This window comes from Pleuronectes platessa, chromosome 2 (assembly GCF_947347685.1).
Source record: "Pleuronectes platessa chromosome 2, fPlePla1.1, whole genome shotgun sequence".
In the NCBI taxonomy this organism is placed as follows: Eukaryota; Metazoa; Chordata; class Actinopteri; order Pleuronectiformes; family Pleuronectidae; genus Pleuronectes; species Pleuronectes platessa.
The window spans coordinates 1,661,893-1,682,385 of NC_070627.1; the positions used below are offsets into that span (position 1 = coordinate 1,661,893).

At 43.4% G+C, this 20,493-nt stretch overlaps 1 protein-coding gene across 1 annotated transcript in view; it reads right to left on the bottom strand.

Moving 5' to 3' along the window:
- The window catches only part of angpt4 (angiopoietin 4), a 29,925-nt gene extending 18,261 nt beyond the window's left edge, over positions 1–11,664 (bottom strand). The window contains exons 1-2 of the mRNA XM_053430563.1: positions 11,493–11,664; positions 10,555–11,390 (exon numbers count right to left, since the gene is read on the bottom strand). Of these exons, the coding sequence (XP_053286538.1) occupies positions 10,555–11,043 (489 nt within the window). The 5' untranslated portion in view covers positions 11,044–11,390; positions 11,493–11,664. The remainder of the gene's footprint in view (positions 1–10,554; positions 11,391–11,492) is intronic.
- Positions 11,665–20,493: the final 8,829 nt, after the last annotated feature.

The window sequence follows — 20,493 nt, forward strand, 5'->3', positions numbered from 1 at the left end:
CTCAGCTCAAACACTTTCATTACATGAAGTACAACATGCATATCAACAAACCCAGCTTCCTGCAATACACAATCACACAACTCAACACACACAACATGTTTCTGTGCAGACGAGCTGTAAACACGTCCCCTGGTTGTTTGTTCATATGGAGAAACTCACAGTGAAACAATTTCCACTTCAATATTCTCTGTCCTCAACGTGTAATTACAGAGATGCAGGGTTAAGGCTACATTTGATTGCGGCTGCAGATTCCAGCCGATTAATTACGTGTTATCATAAAGTTAGGACCGAGCCTGAAGTGGATTTTCTGTTTTCTTTGCAATTCACATGATGCTGGCTTCCCCCGAACTGGGCCTGAGCGCTGTGACCCGGCTGCTCGGAGGGAAAGAGCAGCGTCGGGCCAAAGGAGAGATTCCTCTCTCAGGCTCACATAAACAAACAGAGCGCCGCACTACGAGAGGAGTGAAGTACTCAGAGTACTCACGAGGCAGAAGTACCTCGTACTCAGGAAGAAAACTACTCAAGACTGAAGAGCAGAACTTGTCTTGAAAGTCAGCCGAGTTTGAAAATGTTTGATTACAAACCTTGAAATTTGACATTTTTTATGTACGACAATCATCTTGATCGCCCCCTGGTGGGTGGCTGCAGTATAGGTCATGAATCCTGCCTCCTCTACCCTAAATCCAACCAGATGGTTTTCAGCCTGATGTGCAGAGCTCGATCGCTATGTGTGAAATCAGCTGTTTAAAGTGACACACGTCCAAACAACGTCCTGCTTGTTACATGAGAAACAAAGTAAGTGTGAATCAGCTGTGTGATGGTTTCTCTCACAGGAATTCTTCCCTCGGTGTGAATCCAGACTCCTGCTCAGGCGCCGGGTGCCACAGCGTTTATTTGTGACCCTGTAAAGGTCTCGTGTGTTAAACTGGAAAAACAAACGTCCCCGAGCTGAGGACGTGCAGTCTGTGATGCTGGTGCAGTGAACTTCCCTCATGATGAAGGACTAGAGGACTCCTTCTGACCTGTGGCACAAATAACAACCATATATTCACCAGATCCTAGAAACGGTTCTGCAGACGGATCATCCCCCACAGAGTCCGATGCTTTAAAGCTACCGATGCTTCAACCTGCAGCTCTTCAACCAGCAGGTAACCAGTGACTGTGCAGTATTGAACATGGTGATGGACTTTCTCTCTTCACTGGACGTCTCTGTGGACGTCAGACCTTACAACACCAGCCGAGGTTGTGTAGGAGTTGTGTGGTAATTATCCTGAAGAGTTCTGTCTCAAAAAATAGCAGTTTGAGAAAAAACATCCCTGAAAGATTTGTCTTGTGATTTAAATCTACGGACGTAAATTCACAAAGTGACGTAAAATAAAGAGCTAAATGTTTATTCAGGACATTTTCTGTCCACTGTCAACTTCTCTAATGTCTCGTCCTGTGTGTCTTTACTGTGTCTCACTTGCAGTCTTGTTACTTCTCCTGAAATATAATTACATGTGATGTTGAAATATCTCACAACTTCAACTTAGCACAACATTTTCATTGGATCAGAGAGATGAAGACATTCTGTGACCTGTCAATGTTTATCACCTGACCAGCCCCCCCCCCCCCCCCCCCCCCCAGAGAAAACCAGAGTAATGGCAAAATAATGGTTTCCAATCCCGCCCCAGTGTGTGTTGATGGGTGTGCAGCTGGCTGTGCATGTGTTGTTTCAGAGTGTGTAACCAAGCACAGTGGAAGCAACACAACAGAGGTTCACACTGATCGTCTCGAATGAGGAAAGTGTTCAGACCCGGTTTCATCTCTTCTGTTCTTCACCCACACGTATTCACATCTGTTTATGTATCTGTACGAAACCTGTCTTCTGTGTACTGACCAGCAGGGGGCGACTCCTCTGGTGGTTTCTATAGAAGTCTATAGAAAGTGACTCTACTTCTCACTTTATAACATCAGTAAACATTCAGGAGTTTCTGTCTCAGTCTCTAGTTTCAAGTCTTCTTCAAACGGCTGATGTTCATTTAGTGAATTATGATCATTTAGAGTCAAACAGACCATAAAGCACCGAATGTGTAGGGGGGGGGGGATACCACAGTGGGATTGACAGGTTGTACCGTCCAATGGGTGGGAGGCATGTCGCTCCTATTCACACTCACATCCAACATGAGGCCCACTTACTGTGTGGAGTGACGGAAGTTGGAAGGTCGGTTTATGTTCGCCAGATCTGGGCCACAAGTTCGCCACTGCAGTACCGTGCTTCAACCACAGGTGGCGTGAATTTCTTTTGTGCCATTTGGGTCACAGTCACCTTTAACCACATGGGCCACTTGAAGAGCTGTGTCCCCTGTAAAGTTCTTCTTCATCCAAAATTGACTGAGAACACAAGGTCTTTAGTAGTTTTTTCAATCAAGCAGCTTCCAGCGCCGCTCTACTCTCAGGTCGACTCTCGGGAAATCAATGAAATTAGTTTTATCTTCTGTTATCTGCTATTTACATAATTGGACCTAATTTAGGCAGAATGAAGCCGAGCTGGCGTTGCCGTACAGCACGTAGCGCTAAGTGGACTGAATTAATGACGGGAGCCTCAGCGCTCGGTGACAGGTCGAAAAATCATTACAAACACAAACGGCACGTAGTGTTTTACTACACGAACACAAACACTCTGCAAAAGACGTCAACGATGAAATATCAGCATCCATCAGTGAGAGCTGGCAACCGGGTGTGTGTTAGTGAGTGTGTGTGTGTGTGTGTGTGTGTGTGTGCTTTTTATTTGCATAATACTCGAGCAGTGATTGATTTCCATTCATTTAATCACGTAATTCGCCTGCATCATCAAATAAAGTCACTTTGGTCCTAAGTGCTGTTTTTAATCCTGATTAAATAAATAGCATAATGTCTTTGTTTGACTTGGCGTCGGAACTCAGCTTCATTATTTAGTCTAAGATTATATTCAACAATTTAATCATTCAAACATTGAATCTGTGCAAATGGATTTAACAGAACTTCAACTTGAAGTTTCTTCTGTTGCTTGTTTTATGATCTGAAAGTTGATGATGCAGAATGAGAATCCAGATCCAGATCGTTATCAAGATCTGATCAATACATGTGAACGTCGGCCAATCAGTGCAGTGCAGAGGTATCTGCAGATGTCAGAGTGTCCATCTACTGAAAATCAGTCACACATTCCAAAAAACACACACACACGCACACAAGTTGCAGCACACGTGCACACAAAACACGCAGAGCCGATCACAAGCTCAACAAATAATAATACATCTGATATCTGATGCACAAACACACCGTCCTTCCATCTCTCTGTCAAACAAACAACACACGAGAATCTACGCTCAAAGAACACACAAACACACACACACACACACACACACACACACACACAGCAGATGCAGTAATGGGAAAGTTGCTGACTGTGGGTTTGTCTCTGTTCCAGCTGTTCTGCTGACAACAACGATTCTCTGGGAAAAAACGAATTGACAAATTAACCCAGTAAATATGGACATCCAAAGGGAATAATGTGGTGTGTGTGTGTGTGTGTGTGTGTGTGTGTGCTAGGACTAACATTTGTTTGTAGAGGTAGAATTAGCTTTATACATGAACCCATGTTGTGCTATATGTTTACTGCGTGTATGGAAGCTGTGGATCCACATCACGTGTTCACTTGTGCATCAGAGAGAGAGTTTACTGTGGTTTTATATTTTCATGTAATCTCCGTGGATCAATATGAGCAGATGAGCTGATTAGAAGAAACGTGTGTGTTTGTGTAACTTATCTCAGTGTCTGGGTTTTGTTAAGCTCCATTAAAGGGTCTCAGGGATTTTACACAGATCGGTGCGATATGAAGAAATCACATGTTTAGGGTGAAGGAGAAAGATTCTTCTTTCGTGTGATTTCAGAAACGTCCTGGGAACTGCAGACCTATGACACAGTGCACGTGTGGTTGGCGTGAGTCATAGTCAGACTTTGCTCTGTCACATGTAAACAAGTCCGTGAAGGAACATTCTATTAGAAACTCACAGAAACATCATAATCAAAGTTATTATTTTTCAGAATAAGGTCTATAAGGTTCTTCTCCGTCTTCCTAGCTTCACCAGCAGGTATTGGTAAAGATGCTGCTTCACTCATCTTTAGTCACCTGAATGTTTTTCATCAATGTGCTCAAACAAATTAATCTCCAGTAAAATTATGTGACCAGGAAATCCAGAGTTTTTATTTGTTGTACTAAAGTTTCCTGGAGTTTTTAAAAGAAAAACAAAAGCTTGAAACAATAAGAAACTCAGAAGAAAACAATCTGAGCCTCGAAGGAAACTTGAGAATTTCGACAAACATCTTGTTTTCATATATTTGATTTATTTATTAATTTTGTGCTTTTCACATTTGAAAGAATGTGAAGCTGTATCGCACATGATCTTTAGTTGTTTGAGTTTTTTTGGCGAATAAAGTTGCAGAAAACTCTCAAAGGTGTGAAGCTGCAGGTACAGAAAAATTAACCCAGCTGTTTATACAGATTCTTTAAATCCTATTAAATTCAAATCAGTTTCATCTTCACTCTCTTTGTTTCAGTCGCTCCTCTGAAGTGTCTCCAGCAGTTAGTCACATTCCCTGTGACGATAACAGACCAGTAATCAGCTGCAGAGAAGCTGGGGGCCGACCTGTGTGTGTGTGTGTGTGTGTGTGTGTGTGTGTGTGTGTGTGTGTGTGTGTGTGTGTGTGTGTGTGTGTGTGTGTTCAGTAACAATGAACCACATGTGGCGAGAAAGCAGCTGCAGTGAAATCAAACTACTGCCTGAGATGAAAAAGACAACACACACACACACACACAGGTTGTTATCAGCTGTGTGTCTGTAGTTGTGTGTCTGTAGTTCAGAGGCAGTGACGGACAGATCCTCTGTTTGCATCTTTAGAACAAACAAACAAATCTGCATGAAACGTTTTAAGACTGTTATTCCCTCCCCCCCTCATCGATTTGTGAAGCTGTTGTCATGTGACGTGATTTCTACATTCATCTAAGATAGCAGCTAGTCTGACACGCCCCCTCACAGTGAGCAATCAGCTGACCAATCACAGCAGACTGCGGGTCTTAAAGAAACAGGAGCTACAACCAAGTGTTTGAGACAGAGGCTGAATAGAGGAGCTGCAGCGACGGACAGTCTGAGGCATGAAAACATTTCACAGTCATAACATCAAATATAATTATGAAACTGAACATGGGCAGAATGTGTGTCTGTGTGCAGACAGGCAGCACAAACACGCGGCTGTGAGACTGGTCGTTGCATCATCGGCTCATAAACAGGCACACACACACACACACACACACACACACATTCACGCACACACGCACACACACATACACATACACACACGCACACACACAACCCCCCCCCCCCCTCACACACACACAGTCTTTATGAGGCGGTTTAAAACACCCCAACACACCACTACCTCCCCTGTGCAGTTCCCCATGAACACAATAAAACAGCGAGCTGTGGTAAAGCTGTTCCCATCACCGCCTCAGTAATCTCTCCCAACATTTCCCCACAGGAGGAATAAACTCACAGAGAATCCCAGGAACCAGAAACCTCTAAACTTCTCATACAAGCCGCTTCCAGACGAACGCTGAACTCCGGATATTCTCCTGAAACTTCTGGAGCGGCTGAATGTGGGAACACTAACGTCCAGATCGAATCCTCTTCACCTGGTGTCTCTTTGTCTTTGTACTCGATGCTCTGACCCAGCTGCTGTGTGAGCGCTGCAGAGTGTTTGGACGGCAGGAGGCCGACAGCAGGTAATGGCCGTCATTAGTGTGTTATCAGTGCTGTCAGGAGGCGGCGGTGAAGGATGATGGAGCAGCAGCTCACAGACCAGCTGTTTCTACAGACTCACGTTAAACAGACAAATACAGTTATTACTCAGGAACATGTTTCTGTTCTGATCCTCAACCTCTGTCCCGTCTTTCTTTAAGTCTCGTGTTGGTTTATGAGCTTCACATTCATTAGAACAATCCACAGGCTTAAAACTGACAAATAGAGCAGAACTTCTTCTACTGCATTTGTGTTCTCACATACAGAACCTCCAGAACATTTCAGGAACATTTCAGGAATGTGTCCAGACTTCGGTTCTATATCTGAAAACAACTCAAGAGACATTCACTCTTTCTTTTCCTCGTCTTTTATTCCATCAGGTAGAAAGGTCACTGAGATTAAATCTACGTTTTAGGAAACCTCTACACAACTTCAGCATGATAAATAAATAAATGCATCAAAAACAATACAAACAGCCATTTACTACACAAAGGGATAAACTGCAAAAAGAAAATCTAATTCATAAGTAATAAACTGTAGTTATGATGGTTTTTAATATCTATTTTCCTGCTGATTCTTTCTTTGATTAATCTAAACTGACCAACAGTCAATTAACCAAAATCAATAACTTCACTGAAAACACTCTCTGGAAAAGTTGAGTATTTGTAATTTCTGCTTGAAAAGACGATTAAAGCGGCGAATCGATTCTTTTTGATCTGTAAGATTAATTTTCTGTAGATGAATTAATGGAGTTTCAGCTCAGAATGGTGTGAACAGACGTCTCTGGACTTCAGCCGGACCAGAGGAGAGATTTCTTCCCGGAGCACAGCTGTGTTGTGTCTGAACTCAACAGTCCAGGATCTCATTCCTTCACCTCCTGAACTCAGACAAACTGGATTCTCTCTATTTGCTCAAATTCTTCTCAATATTTGTGTTTCTCTCGCTGGTGGCAAAGGTTTTCCCTCCGAGCTCAGGAAGTCACAAATCAGGTCTGAGAGCTCGAGGTCCGTCACGTTGGTCGGAATCAAACTGCAGCACAGTGGACGGGGCGCGGAGCGGGTGGGCCGTTTTCTGACATCAACTTCAAGTTAACGGAAAACTGAATTTTATCCATAATACACAGAATTTATCCACAATAACAGACTCACTGCTCGCTTGGGAAAAGAAAACATGTTTATTAGTACCACTGACTTCCCAGTTTTTATTTTACACATTAACCGATGTAGAACAGTTAAAATGTCTTTATGTTTTACATTTCAATTCAAGTTCTATTTATCTAGTTGCACCAAAGACTGTAAACAAAGATGAACGACCTGGATCGCCCCCTGGTGACTGGCTGCACTACAGGTCATAAACTCTGCCTCCTCCATGTTAGCAGATGGGACACGGACCAAGCTAACACAATCACTTATTGTTGTTATTTTGTTGCTTTTGTGTATTTGAAGAACTGCTGCTCTTTATATGTTCAGAAAGGACATTAGTATGCACTGTCCCTGGCAAATACAGAAATAAAGAAATAAAGAAAGAGCTCGGTTTCAGTGGCGGCGTCTGCAGAGGCTTGGTGGTTTTCAGAGTAAACAGCGCTAAGTGAGGTAGTTAACAGGAGGCTTGTTTAGTTTTCTGCCAAATGACTGACTTCAAATGGAGCGGTGCCTCAGAGACTGAGACTCAGAGACAGGGAAACCTCTGTGGTCACCATCCACCGCTGCTGCTGCTGCGATACCTTTGATGTGGTCAGAGGTCGACTGGACGATGACCTTCTGCCGAGCGAGAGAGACGCTCAGAAGAATCTGTCGTTACCAGAAGGAGAAAGGTGGATTCAAAAGGAGGAGACAACGCAGGAGGCAGGTTTTAATCTAAAGGTTCGTTCTGGATTCTCAAATTAAACTCACAGTTCGATGTCAAATGTCGGCTGAGAACCAAAAGTTCTGCTTTTAATGGAAGATATAAATCCAGCCTCGTGTGCAATGGGCATGATGCAAGTAAAAATAATTGACGGTGAAAGTTTTAATTATATTTTAACTACGCAGAATATTAAACCTGAGAAACACAACACTCAACATCCGGCAAGCAGAAAAGATTCATATACTGGAAATGATTCATATCACTGTATTGTTCTTATTATGTAGCGGCTGTTCAGTGTGTTGGGATTAACATGAACATTCTTTACTGTTCTTCTGGATTCCATTCGGCCTCTTTTCCAGAAAAATGAGCTTGAATTCAGTTTGAAAACAGTCGGAGAGGAAGATGTCGCTCGGCTGGTTTTGTCGGTTTTGGGTCTTTGGATTTGTTCTAATGATAAAACCTCATGAACGTGTGAAGGAAACTAGATTCAGGACCAGATCACACAGAAACTTTTATACAATTTAATCTCACTAGGGGCAAAATGTCCTGAGAATTTAAAAGACACAAGAAAAGTCTCTGCTGCTATCATGCGACGAGAGGAGGTGAAGTGGGAGGAGGAGACGAAGAGGACAGAGAGGAGACGTCTTTATCTTTGAGCTCAATTAAACTGAAGCTCTGATGAGACGATGGTTCGGAGTCGGAGAGCGATTTGATATCTCCTCAAACTGCGACTGAACCCTGGAGGTCAAAGGTCGACTCTCACTCTCTGTCTCAGTTGTCGCTGGTGCTGCAGACTTCTGTCGTCTCCTCTGAGGTTTAACAGGGTGGGTGGTAAACACACACACAGACACACACACACACACACACACACACACACACACACACACAGTAGTGGCTCGTAGACGTGCTGCTGAAGTCCCAGAGGGGTTAATCTAGTGAAGCTCTCTGAATTTACACTCCGCTGATACAAATCTTTTCTTGTGAGAAATTCAATCCCTCGTTCAGCTTCTGCAGGAGAGAGGTCGTCTGTGGTGGGCGGCAGAAATAATGAAGTTCTCACTCGCTCCATTTGCACAGGAATGCATCTGAACCCGAGTCAGGTAGCAATCACAATCTGAGCCGGCGTTAATCAAACTGTTAAATAAGCAGATTTGATTCGGAGACGAGAAGCGACTCGGTTTTATTTCTTCATTTTCCGGTTGTGACAGAGTTTCATCTTGTCTGGACGAGGAACTCCTCCGTGTTAGCAGATGGGACATGAACCAAACCAAAAGTAAATCAAAGTCACGATAAATACATTTGGTATGTGTCATTTCTGGTTGTTCTCATCTCACAGAAAGTAATTCTAGTATTTATAGTACGTAGAATATATAATTTATCTTTAAATCTCACGTCTTTTATCTAAGTACTTTTTAAATGGAACTATTTGAACGTTCTATTAATTTGCTGATTATTTCCTCAGTTAATCAATAATAATTTGGTCAACAACATTTTTAGGCACAGTGAAACAACTGAAGTCAAAATGTTTAGCTTTTTATTGTAACACATAATTGTAATGTGATTAACAGTGTGTGTAAATGTTCGGGAGGATTTACAGAACATTTAGAAAGTGAAATAAACTCTGGATTCCTCCGGTGACGAGTTCTGAAACACAGTCATCGCTCTCGCTCTCGTTCTTCTGTAACGTTTAAATGATTCTAATGATGATGGATGAACTTTGTTTCCTGTCACTCATCTGATTTCATGGATCAGCTTCACCTGCTGCACTGAAACCACAAGAGTTTCCTCGAGAAGCCACAGTTAAATTCATTAGATCCAGGTTCTTATTTCAATCTTTTTTCATTATGATTCATGAATTACTCTCTGGGAAATAGAGGCTGCACTAAAATGTGTTTTTTGAGCTGTAAAGTAAATGATGTGACTGTTCTCTGCTGAAATACATTTTAATATCACATTTACTATGAAAATAAAAATCTACATTTACGGGTTGAACATTCCTGAAATTCACTTTGTCCGGAGTTTAACTTTCCCACGAATTCTCTGGTCGTTTTCCAGAGTTTTTTCTGAGAGGCTGGTCAGGAGAAACTCCGGAGAACCTCCACAGCAGCTGACTCGGACATTTGCATTCTCACATACAGAACCTGTGCATCATTTCAGGAGATCATCAGGAGCACCCTAACCCATCTTCATCAGTTCATTCTAACACCTGAGACTTTTAATGACAAATCTCCTCTTGCAGAATAGAAGCAGAACATCTCTCATGACGCTCTGTACATTCTGAGCTGCAGTGAAACACATGGAGGAGGAATTACAGGAGGGAACTGATGGAAACCAGCTGCCACTCATCTACAGTCATAACCCCAAACTCTGATCTCTGACCTGCAGATTAGCTCACACACACACACACACACACGCACACGCACACGCACGCGCACACACACACACACACGCACATGCACATGCACACGCACACGCAGCTGTTGAAGCAAATGTTGAAAGAATCCTGAGTCACTGCTCTCTTTGGTTTCCAACATATATTTTCTTCTTGTTTTGTTTGGTCAAGCCTATTGAGGGAGAGGACAGAGAGTCCATGTGATAACACACACACACACACACACACACACACACACAGAGCCATTCTCTTCAGCCTTCGATCAGTGTGTGTAATTTCCATGCAATTCCCCCAAAGCACCCAGCAGCATGTTCTGCAGGAGTCATGCAAATCACTTCAGAGTAGAAATAAGAAGTTGGATTTTCTTTCTGTCTGCAGGTTATGGATGAACATCAAAGTCCCAGACACTCAGAGACATTTCTTTCACCTGTGTTTCTTTTCCATATCGTTTCTGTACTCTAGGTCTGTGCCCTCCAGAGAAGAAGATGGTTGGTCTCTTACCTTCTGCAGCCACAGCGTGTTGTTCTCCATGGTGCTCTCCAGGTGCTGCAGCTTCTGAGCCGACCACTCTCCGTCTGTAGGAGGCGAGTCTCTCTGCACGACGCTCGACCTGCGAGAGTCACCGTACTGCTCGGCCTGCGACGCCCATCCTGCGGCCTGGCATCCCTCCAGCTCCGGGAGGATGAAGGTGTAGCTGCACTGTCCATGCTGGATGCGGTGGAACCTCTTTTTCTTCTCTGCACCTCCTCCTCCTCCTCTTCTCTGGCTTCTTCCACCTCCCCCTCGTTCTGCGCTCGCAACACCGGCTGCATCAGCGGCGACCGACAGGATCCAGAGCAGCAGAAGGACCAGCAGCCCCCGGCTGAGATGGAGGCCTGGCATGGTGCTCTCTCTGAAAGGGTTCTGTCTCAGTGTGAAGAGAGTCAGGAGGAGCTCGTTCACGCTTTGACCCCAGTTCACTTTATGACAACATCTGTGTGCAGGATGCATGCGCGAGCATCAGTCCACGAGTTTCTGCACCTTCCACTCAGTCCATGAGGTTTGAGGTCTCCTCAGCTTTTCTTTAATTCTAGAACAGCACTTTTCTTGAAGACAGAAACACACAGCGACACCTGTCCTCTGGTCTCACATCGAATTGTCTCCTGTTCCCTTCTCACTTGAGATGACAGGTTGGATCCATCTCCTCTGTTCTCTCTTCCCCTTCTTTCGTCCTTGGGTCTTGATTTTGTTGAGAGTTTTCAGGATGGATCAACATGGTTTTACAGAAACTCCCCTCTGTCCACGATGTACCAGGTGCTGCTCCAGAAACACTCAGGAAAATATTGTTGGATGGGAATCTAGAAGGGATTGGTGATTTGAGGATTGTCACAACTTATTTTCGAGTAAAACAGATGTTTAGGAGGCAAAGTGAAAAATTAGAAAGAGAGTTAAAGTTGCACCTGAAATGAAAGATGAGTAAAAGGCGTCTCTGAGTCCTCAAAGGTCCAGGAATAAAAGAATAAAGAGGAGAGGTAAACGACAGTCTTTTTTCCTTCCCATCCTTTTCTAGTGGCTGCAGCTTCAGAAGTGGCCGAAGAGAAATACTCCTTCCCCCTTTTTTATCTGGGGCTGGCTGAGAAAAGGAGGAATGGGTGAGTGAGTGAGGGAGGGAGGGAGGGAGGGAGGGAGGGAGGGAGGGAGGGAGGGAGGGGAGAGAGACGGAGAGGGAGGAGTGGACGGACAGGAGACCTGAGGGAGGTCTGTTAGAGTATACCCTCTCTATTTGTGGGCTGAGAGGAAGGAGGGAGGAAAGAGGGAATGAGAAATGGCCAGAAAAAGTAAAAGCAAGAAGATTATAGAAAAGAGAGAGAAAGAAAGAGAGAGGGAGGGAGAGAGAGAGAGAGAGAGAGCGAGAGAGAGGGAGAGAGGGAGAGATGGAGAGAGAGAGGGAGGGAGAGAGAGAGAGAGAGAGATGTCGGGGGTGAAAGATAAGGGAAATACACAAAAACGAAAGAAAGAAACTTAAACGTTGAGCTGCAGATGAAAGACAGAGAGAATTGGGCCGATAGAAGAAAGAGAGCGATTTGAAGCTGCTGTAATCTGCTTTCCTGACAAACCAGAGCCTTGTATGGTCATCCCCCCCGAGTCCGCATCTGAAGCTGCAGCTCTTTTCCTCTTTATTCCACAGTCTTCCAGTTTGAGAGCAGGACTCGTTGGTTTCACGATCACATTTTGTAAAGCTTTCACTCGAAACCCTGCGCTCGCACTCAAATACACTCTGCAAGTGTTTCGAACTCCTGCGCTCCAGCTCTTCTCCTCGCACTCACTCTGCTTCTGTACGCGAAACTTCTGCAAAATCCTAAATCCCCCAACAAATAGAATGCTAGGTGCAGTGATGAAGATACATTTGAGAGTTTCACATGAGCATGGACGCGGCGTGAGGAGCTGAAGCTGGAGCGCAGGAAATCCGAGCTCAAGCAGAGTATATTTGAGCGTGAGCAGAATTTTGAGTGAAAGCTTTAGAAAATCTAATGTGGAATTAAAAAGTCTAGTTCTCAAACTGAAACACCAGCAATAAAGAGAGGTAACAACCCGCTTGTGGTCAAACAGGACAAACTGTGAGCTTGCACTCAAGCGACTTTAAAAACGAATAGAAATCGCTCTGTCTCTTTCCCAACCGCAAAAGGGCGGGACATTTACATTTAGCCTCTTCTTTGCATTTGAGCACAAGCAGAGCAAATCCACGTGCATCAGGGGCTACTCGAGTGCGACCGCAGGGTTTTGAGTGAAAGCATTATGAAATCTGATTCATGAAATCATCGTTTCAAACAGAACGACCACGCTCCTGAGAAAAAAGAGGTATCAAACCCACAGAGCTTTTGCTCCTCGTTCTCTGAGGCGTCTCTGGAGGGGCCCGGGGCCGAGGTGAAACCACGCCCCCCCCCGTTTGCCCGACCCTCTCTCTTTAACAGGAGGTACTGTACCTCTGCCTCACATCTGTCCGGCTGCTCTGCACTCGACATGGAAACACATCCAAAGATTAGTTCCAGACAGATGGGCCGGTCCCAGGCTTATGCAACACAAGCTCGACATGTGGTGGGACAATGTGAGATGTCACTTATTGGGTTTATTTGCACAGCGATAAAGCGTTCTGCAGAAGCTGATTGATGCAAATATACGGTGCAGATAAAAAAGTTCTACCGGGAGATAAGAGACACGCTCACAGATCTGAAGATAAAAGTGACTAAACGCAGCAGAGCGAGTTTCCTGCTGAGCAAACGTCTTCCTCTGCTGATCGGACACGACACAAATCTTCATCTTACAACCACACACTCCTTCTTTTTGCTCCAATAGCCTATTTTTTCAGCACAGCCTGACCTCAAGTCAACTGTTGTTGCAGCATATGTCTTAGTTTCAGCGAGGCCGAGTCACTCTCTTGTAACGTTAGCCAACGGTTCCTCAGGGGGAAGCAGGGAGGTTACTCAGTGAACGGCTTCTGCCCCCGACCACAGATCATTCTCATGGGAACGTGAGTCTGGAGCTCGGAGCTGAGAAACATGGAGCTGGTGTTTCTGCTCAGAATCAACTCACTGCAATCCTTTTTATTTGTGTTTTTAAGAAGTTGGACTTCTCTCCTCCACTTTGTAGATGGTTTGAATGGCCGGTATTTAAATTAGACTTTTCTCATCTTAATGATGAGTTTTGTCTGTTTTCTGTTCACCTTTCCCCCCCGACGCCTCATTCCTGTGCCATTCATCGTGTCTCAACCAAACCAGTGGAGCAGATGATGCCACCGGTTTGTTCTGAGTCCACTTCTGTATTTATCTGATGTTTCAGACACCAGCATCAAAGACTGCTTCAGATTCTGCAGAAAACTCAGACCAAGTTTTCAAAGCACATTAGTTTCTCCCAGATGAAAAACGTTGGAAATATACAGCTATACACCTATAAAGGAAGCAATTGTTGTGTATTTGTCTATTGTTTTTTTAATGTTGAGTTTAAAATGCGCTGGTATTGGCTCGTGTCCTCCTGTTGTGAACTGTTGGGTTTGAGGTTCCTGAGCTAACTGTATAAAGTGAGAACACAATATTTGATGTTGCAGCACAATATCGTGTCATAGTTCCTCCATCACGATCACACTTATTTTTGTTTCTGCTCAGACTCACACTCGGGCTCTTTGTTAAAGATCCTGCTCTGGTTTAATACAGAGAAATGTTGTGTGACAGTTGTGTGTTTAGTGCAGCCAGCAGCCGCTCCACCGCCTCCCGGAGACTGTGACGCTGGACGTGTGGTTTCATTTGGTCATTCGTTCAAAACTAAAAATACACAACAGAACATAATCCAGCCTGAGATTATGTTTCCTCCAAAAGATTAGCTTTAAAGAAATATAATATCAAGGACACAGGCTATGAATATACAAACTTGACATCAGTGCGTTTCTCTCCACAACATCTGGAGCTAATCCTCATCTCTGTTTTACACAGATTAATGAGGATGGTTTATTTTAGGTTAAGATAATTTGGGATTCGTACTTCCTCATTGTTTTAACTATCACCTCCATGCTGGCAGCATTAGTAACGGCACAAATACAAAAACCTGGCTGGTGATCGAGAATCCAAAAACAGAAAGTTGGTTTCTCACATTTTATTAGAACTTTGAAACAGTTCAGATCATTTCTATTTCTGAGTTCCTTCCGGCTGATGTCAGGAACAACTGAGTCATGAACCAGGCCTTTCACCTTCCCTCTGTGGGAAGATGGATGTGGGGTTTGTTTTATTCCAGGATCCAATTTCAACGAAGGCTCTTATTTTTGTCCCTTTCTAAACTTGATGTTTGTCTTTTAGCTTTTTTCCAAATCGAGGTTCTGGCTTTTCTCCTCTGTGTCTCTCCTCTGCTGCTGGACACATTCACCATATCGTGGTTTGGGCGGGTGATCGTCCAGTGACAGCTTCTGAGTCGTCACTGTTCCTGTTAACATAGAAATCAACTGCAGGTGTTGTTTCCACCCAGTTTCAACTGTCTCTAAATACCACACACTGTAAAACCAGTTTGAATAAATCAGAGCTTCATCTGGTTCATGTTTAGAGGCGGTTTCTTTTTTATTAATGAAATGCACGTTCATTAGCAGCAGCTGGGGTTCACGATCACACACGTCCTGTCTGGGGAACAAGGTCACTATTGTGTTAAAGAGTTTCCTGGACCCAAAACGGAGATGTGCAAGATTATGCAGGTTGTGCAGGAAAGAAAATGTAATGAGAAAAAAAACTCACGGCCTGTGCTTGAAGGTCGGAAAGCAAAAAGTGACTCAAGCTCCAAAAATCTAAATTTAGGCAACAAAACTTGGGGAAATGAGGAAACCACCAGGGAACAGAATCCAAACAAAGTGTGGAGCACAGACACTAATAAACATGAGGGAAGGTGATTGGACGCAGGTGGAACACGTCAGGACGTCACAGTGATGACAGGAAGTGAAACAAACAAACAAACACGCACATGGTAAGTAGTTTCAAAGTAAAACAGGAAATGAGAAATAAGAAATCAAAAACACATTTTACTGATGTGTTCTGTATTAACAATGGACTGTAAATAAAGATGGATGGATAAATGATGGATGGAAGGATTGAAGGAAGAGTGGATAGATGGCAGGATGGATGGATGGATGGTAGGATAGATGGATGGATGAATCCCTCCACTGTCTGTGATGACTCTAAAAAATGAGCTAAAACCGCTCATCTACAATAATTTTGTGAAATAAGCTAAATGCTCCAGAAAATCCAAAATGAGACAGAACTCCGAACAGGCAGTGCTCTGACAGTCTTTCTCCCCGATGATGCTAAATCAACTAAATATAAATGTAAATAAAGGTTTTTAATGTCAAAAGAAAGTTGAACATGTTGTATCTTATTCACACTTTTGTCCCTTCATCTATTTCTGTTAAGATAAACTTCTTATTAAGTCCAAAGCTGGGAAGTGAAGAATAATTCTCCATGTTCTGTGTTGAAGCTGAAAACTTTTGACCAAACGTGGTTCCAGTGTGACTCTGTATCAGCGACTCTTCAAGTATCAGACGGGCGTCAGTGATTTCCAGTGTTTGTCCACGTTATGTGTTTATCTTCATGATTGTAAGAGCTGCAGCTCGACTCTTGTTATGGTCATTCCATCATATTTGTTGAGGTTTTCTGACTTTCAGAAAAAGATAAAAAAAGATTAAAGACATTATTCATCATTTTACATGAAGCTTCTCAGATACTTTAAAGAGTCGAGAGCCTCAAACTGTCGAGCGGAGATTTTATGTCTCCGTCTGAAGGAGTCATGACACCGGGACGGGTTTGATCTTTTTTCAGCTTCAGTGATTCCTCCAGTACTTCCTGGGTATTTTGTTGATAAGCAACATGAGGCAAAAACATACAAACATTATGAAACACAAATAAACGGAAGCGGCTTTTTGTTCAGTTTCCACATTGAGATTTCTCTTCATTTCAGAAAACCATCACTTTTCTCCACCTAAAGACACAGGGTGGATATTCTGCAGCTGTGTGTGACCTCTGACCTCTCACTGTGTGAACAAGAGAAGAAGAACATTACATCGAAGGACTCACAAAAGGTCTAAAGTAGTTCGTTCTTGTTTCACTGCATAATAAGGTTTTAAAGTCTGAGGGCGTTTTCACACCTTGTTCGGTTCAGAGCTTCAGATTCTTCAGTTCAGTCTGAAGCTAAACATCAGGTGTGAACGGTTCCTCAGGTGTTCTGGGTCTGGATCAAACTGAACCATGGTTCTGTTGGTTTGCAGTGAAAATACAATGTTGGATAGTTTGGACTTTTGGACCAATCACAGCAAGAAGAAACAGAATTAAACAGTAGAAGAAGAAGAAGAAGCAGCAGCAGTCTTCACCCCCGACGATATAATGTTTGAACCTAGAGGACGTCATTTGGTGCATTTGAACTAGTGTGGAGTACTGTAGTACTGTGGAGTACTGTGGTACTATGGAGTACTGTAGTACTGTGGAGTACTGTGTCTGAAAGGTTCTCATGCTATTAGTGATACCATCATGATGTTATCATGGCAACTGAATCAACTGCTACCTGCCCGTCGAGCCAGGTCAGAAAAATGTTGTGAGGGTATATTCAGGTTGGGTCACGATCACTGGGACCATCTACTTGATTGTTTTGACACTTGCCTGGAATCGAGGAAATCAATGGACCGGAGTCGGGTCGGGACGCAAACACCAGAATGGCTTCAGGTCTGTTTCATATGTCCTGCATCCGTTTGGTGTGAGGTTACGTTCTGAGAAATATAAGTGTTGTGTAAGATGCAATACCTCGGAGCTCCCATTTTGTAAAAATGTAGTTTTGAAATTGTAGCTGCAGTGGAAAGAGAGCAGCTGTAACCATACAAGGCATTCTGGGAAATGTAAGAAAGGGCCTATTGTAGCAGGAGTACATCAAACAGGTTTTGGGAAAGTGGAGGCATCTAAAAACACATTTTCTTGTAGAGACAAAGAAAAAAGTCCTGGAATGCACAGAACATGATGACGTGATCAAAGAGTTGATGAGAAGCTAATGGGATATTTTCCATTAAAAACTGTGGGACTGAAGAGATAATGTTTTATTTAATGATAGTTTAAATACAGGAGAACGTAAACTAATCTGCTGCTTGAGTGTCTGTGAGCGGCTGAAGGAGAAGGAGACAGCGATGGTTTCAGGGAGGGAGCTGAGTCATATCATTACTTTGGTTCTATCTTCAGAGAGACTTCAGCTTTTTAGAGATTTCAAAAGCTCGGCATAAATGGAGGAAGATTTCCCACCATTAGTGACGAGTGTGTTTACACTGTATTATCTGCCTCGTTCCAACTGATTCGCACAAGTAATTCAAACCCTGATAAGCACGAACATGAAGATTAACAAGGTCACTCAGTGAATTCATGATACAGAAGCAAACAAGAAAAACATCCCCAGAGCGAGAACGTTGTTTTTCAGGAATCAAACACATCCTTGATGAGAATTAAAGACAAGTTATTTATGTAGAAAGGATTCAGCCCCTCGGACATCGTGTGGATAGTGGTGGGTGAGTCTGAAACCTGTGGGTGTGGTGAAGGAGCGAGTGGAATTTGCAGGAGGTCAGTCTTCAGCCAGCGGTTCCTGACAGGCTTTTACATCCCAACGTAAACACGCTGCCGCTCCTCGAACTGCAGAGAAACATTAACCCTCATCAGTCAGACTCTACAGAGACGTGCCAACAGGCTCCAACACATCAGGGGCAGAACGACTGCATTTCATTATCACTACGCAACAAACTGAACCTGTCACAGACTTTTCTCTGCTTTTCAAACGCTAGATGCAGATTTACGATTGTCTATCATAATAAAATCATAATTTTTTCATTTGAAAAGTAATTTCCTGATTCAGGGAAGTAGCCACAGCCTCACACGGCAAAGGCTCTCATCTTCTCCTTTCATGCATCATCAAACTAAATGTCAACGATTCAAATCTTCAAACAGTGTTATTCAAACCTGAATCCAAAGAATCCAACAGGTTGATCCTTCTTGAGGCCAAACCTAACGAAGGACTCATCGCACTTCGGGTGGCTAGGACGCTAGCTCCGTTATGAAAGTTCGTTATAACCGTGTGTGACCGTACACACATGCCGTCAGGGCTCTAACCAGCCACCGTCAGCCGGACAACTCCACTGGCTTAACACACTTGTCACATTAATCGTAGAATCGTTGTTTGGGTTTATTGTGATATAGGAAATGAAACAGGAAGTTTGAGGTCCGGAAATGATGTCGTTCCGAAATGCTGGCGTTAGCGGACCAATCACAGCCAAGGGCTATCCGTAGGCTCTCCACCATGCCGACGTGTAGTTAGAAAAATCAGAGCTGCACGAAAAGCTCTCCGTTGAGCGCGGAGAGGAGGTTCCACGGCAAAGAAGGCGGTCCTATCTGTCCGTGTCCGTCAAAACGGAGAAGCATACATTGGCCTTTAGTCTACGAAGATGCCAACAAGGATGCTTCCCCTGAGACGCAGCTTTGCAGCCCAGTGGGACTTTAGCCAGTAAAGCGATTTCCAAAAACCAGTTAGATCTGAAATGTTTTATTCACGATTCAGGGTCACTGCAGGTGTGGTCAGATCCTCCTTCAATATATCTATACCTGAATTTCCTCCAGAGCAACAAAATCCACAAGATTAATAGATAAAAAATTCCCCACAACAATCACTGGTCGGTTTTCTGACCTTTTTATCATCATCAGCCTCATTCAGCTTCACGTTTCTCTTCTCACCAGCAGATCCTACACAAATCATAAATCAGTCATTACAACAATCAGCTGTGCATGTGTGTGTCTTATCTCTGTTTGCCTTCCAGATTCACAAACACACTCGTAAAGCATAAAAACACACTCAGCCATTGTTCCCCTGTTTCACTTGGAGCGGAGGACAAACGTTATCAGTCTCAAAAACCACAATGACGAGCCAAAAGCCATTTGCTCCCCCCCCCCCGAAATAAACAGGGTGTCCCTCCCAGTCCGCAGGGCCAAGATACCCAGAGGATTGTTGTGTGACTCGTTGAGAGAGACAAGCTTAAATCTTCAGCTCAGTCAACACAATCTGGTGTGTGTGTGTGTGTGTGTGTGGAGGTGTGTGTGGAGGTCAGAGTGAGGACTCACACTCTGCAGGATTCTTCTTGATTAATTTATTTTTATGCATCGCAGATTTTAACTCAATGTAACCTCGAGCTTTCAGCGACGTTCAAACATTCAAACCACTCTGTCCAGACATGTTCCTCAAACTGGAAGGGCTCTGTACGTCACACATCAGTTGCTGCAGATATTATCCAGTGTTTTTGCTGCCAGTTCTCAGGTAAGATGATTACATCATGCTGCTCCACCCAGACACAATCAGGGAGGCTGTGTTTTATCAGTTTCGCTCTAAAGTTACAGAACAGACTTAATAATATAGATTTTGAAAGTAAGCTGAGCCTTTTATCCACTTTAGCCTTTAACTATCTACGACTTTCCTGACACCGGAGATGCAGAACCTCCACACACACTTTACTGCTGCAATACTTCACCTTGACTTCATGGTTTTGTGCAACTTGATTCACATCCTGTCGTCTTCGGCTGAAGTACGGCCGATGATGCAATGCTGGTTAAAAATGAACTTCCATAGATGTCAGAGGATGTCTCATCACGACCCTCATGTTCATCAGCACAGTTGTTCTAATATGCTTAACAAAAGACATGATTGTGTAACTAAATTCATAGAAAAGCATATTGTACACACAACTTTTATAAATCTGATGGTTCTTGCTCCAATGATTATTATGGAATTTTAGTATTTTTGTGTTTATGTTTCATTTTAAGCTACATTGAACTCATGCACATCTTTTAAATGATTATAGCAGTTTTTAACCTCTGATTTAATATGAATTCTTATGTTCTTTTGTTGCATTATACATTTGTTTTC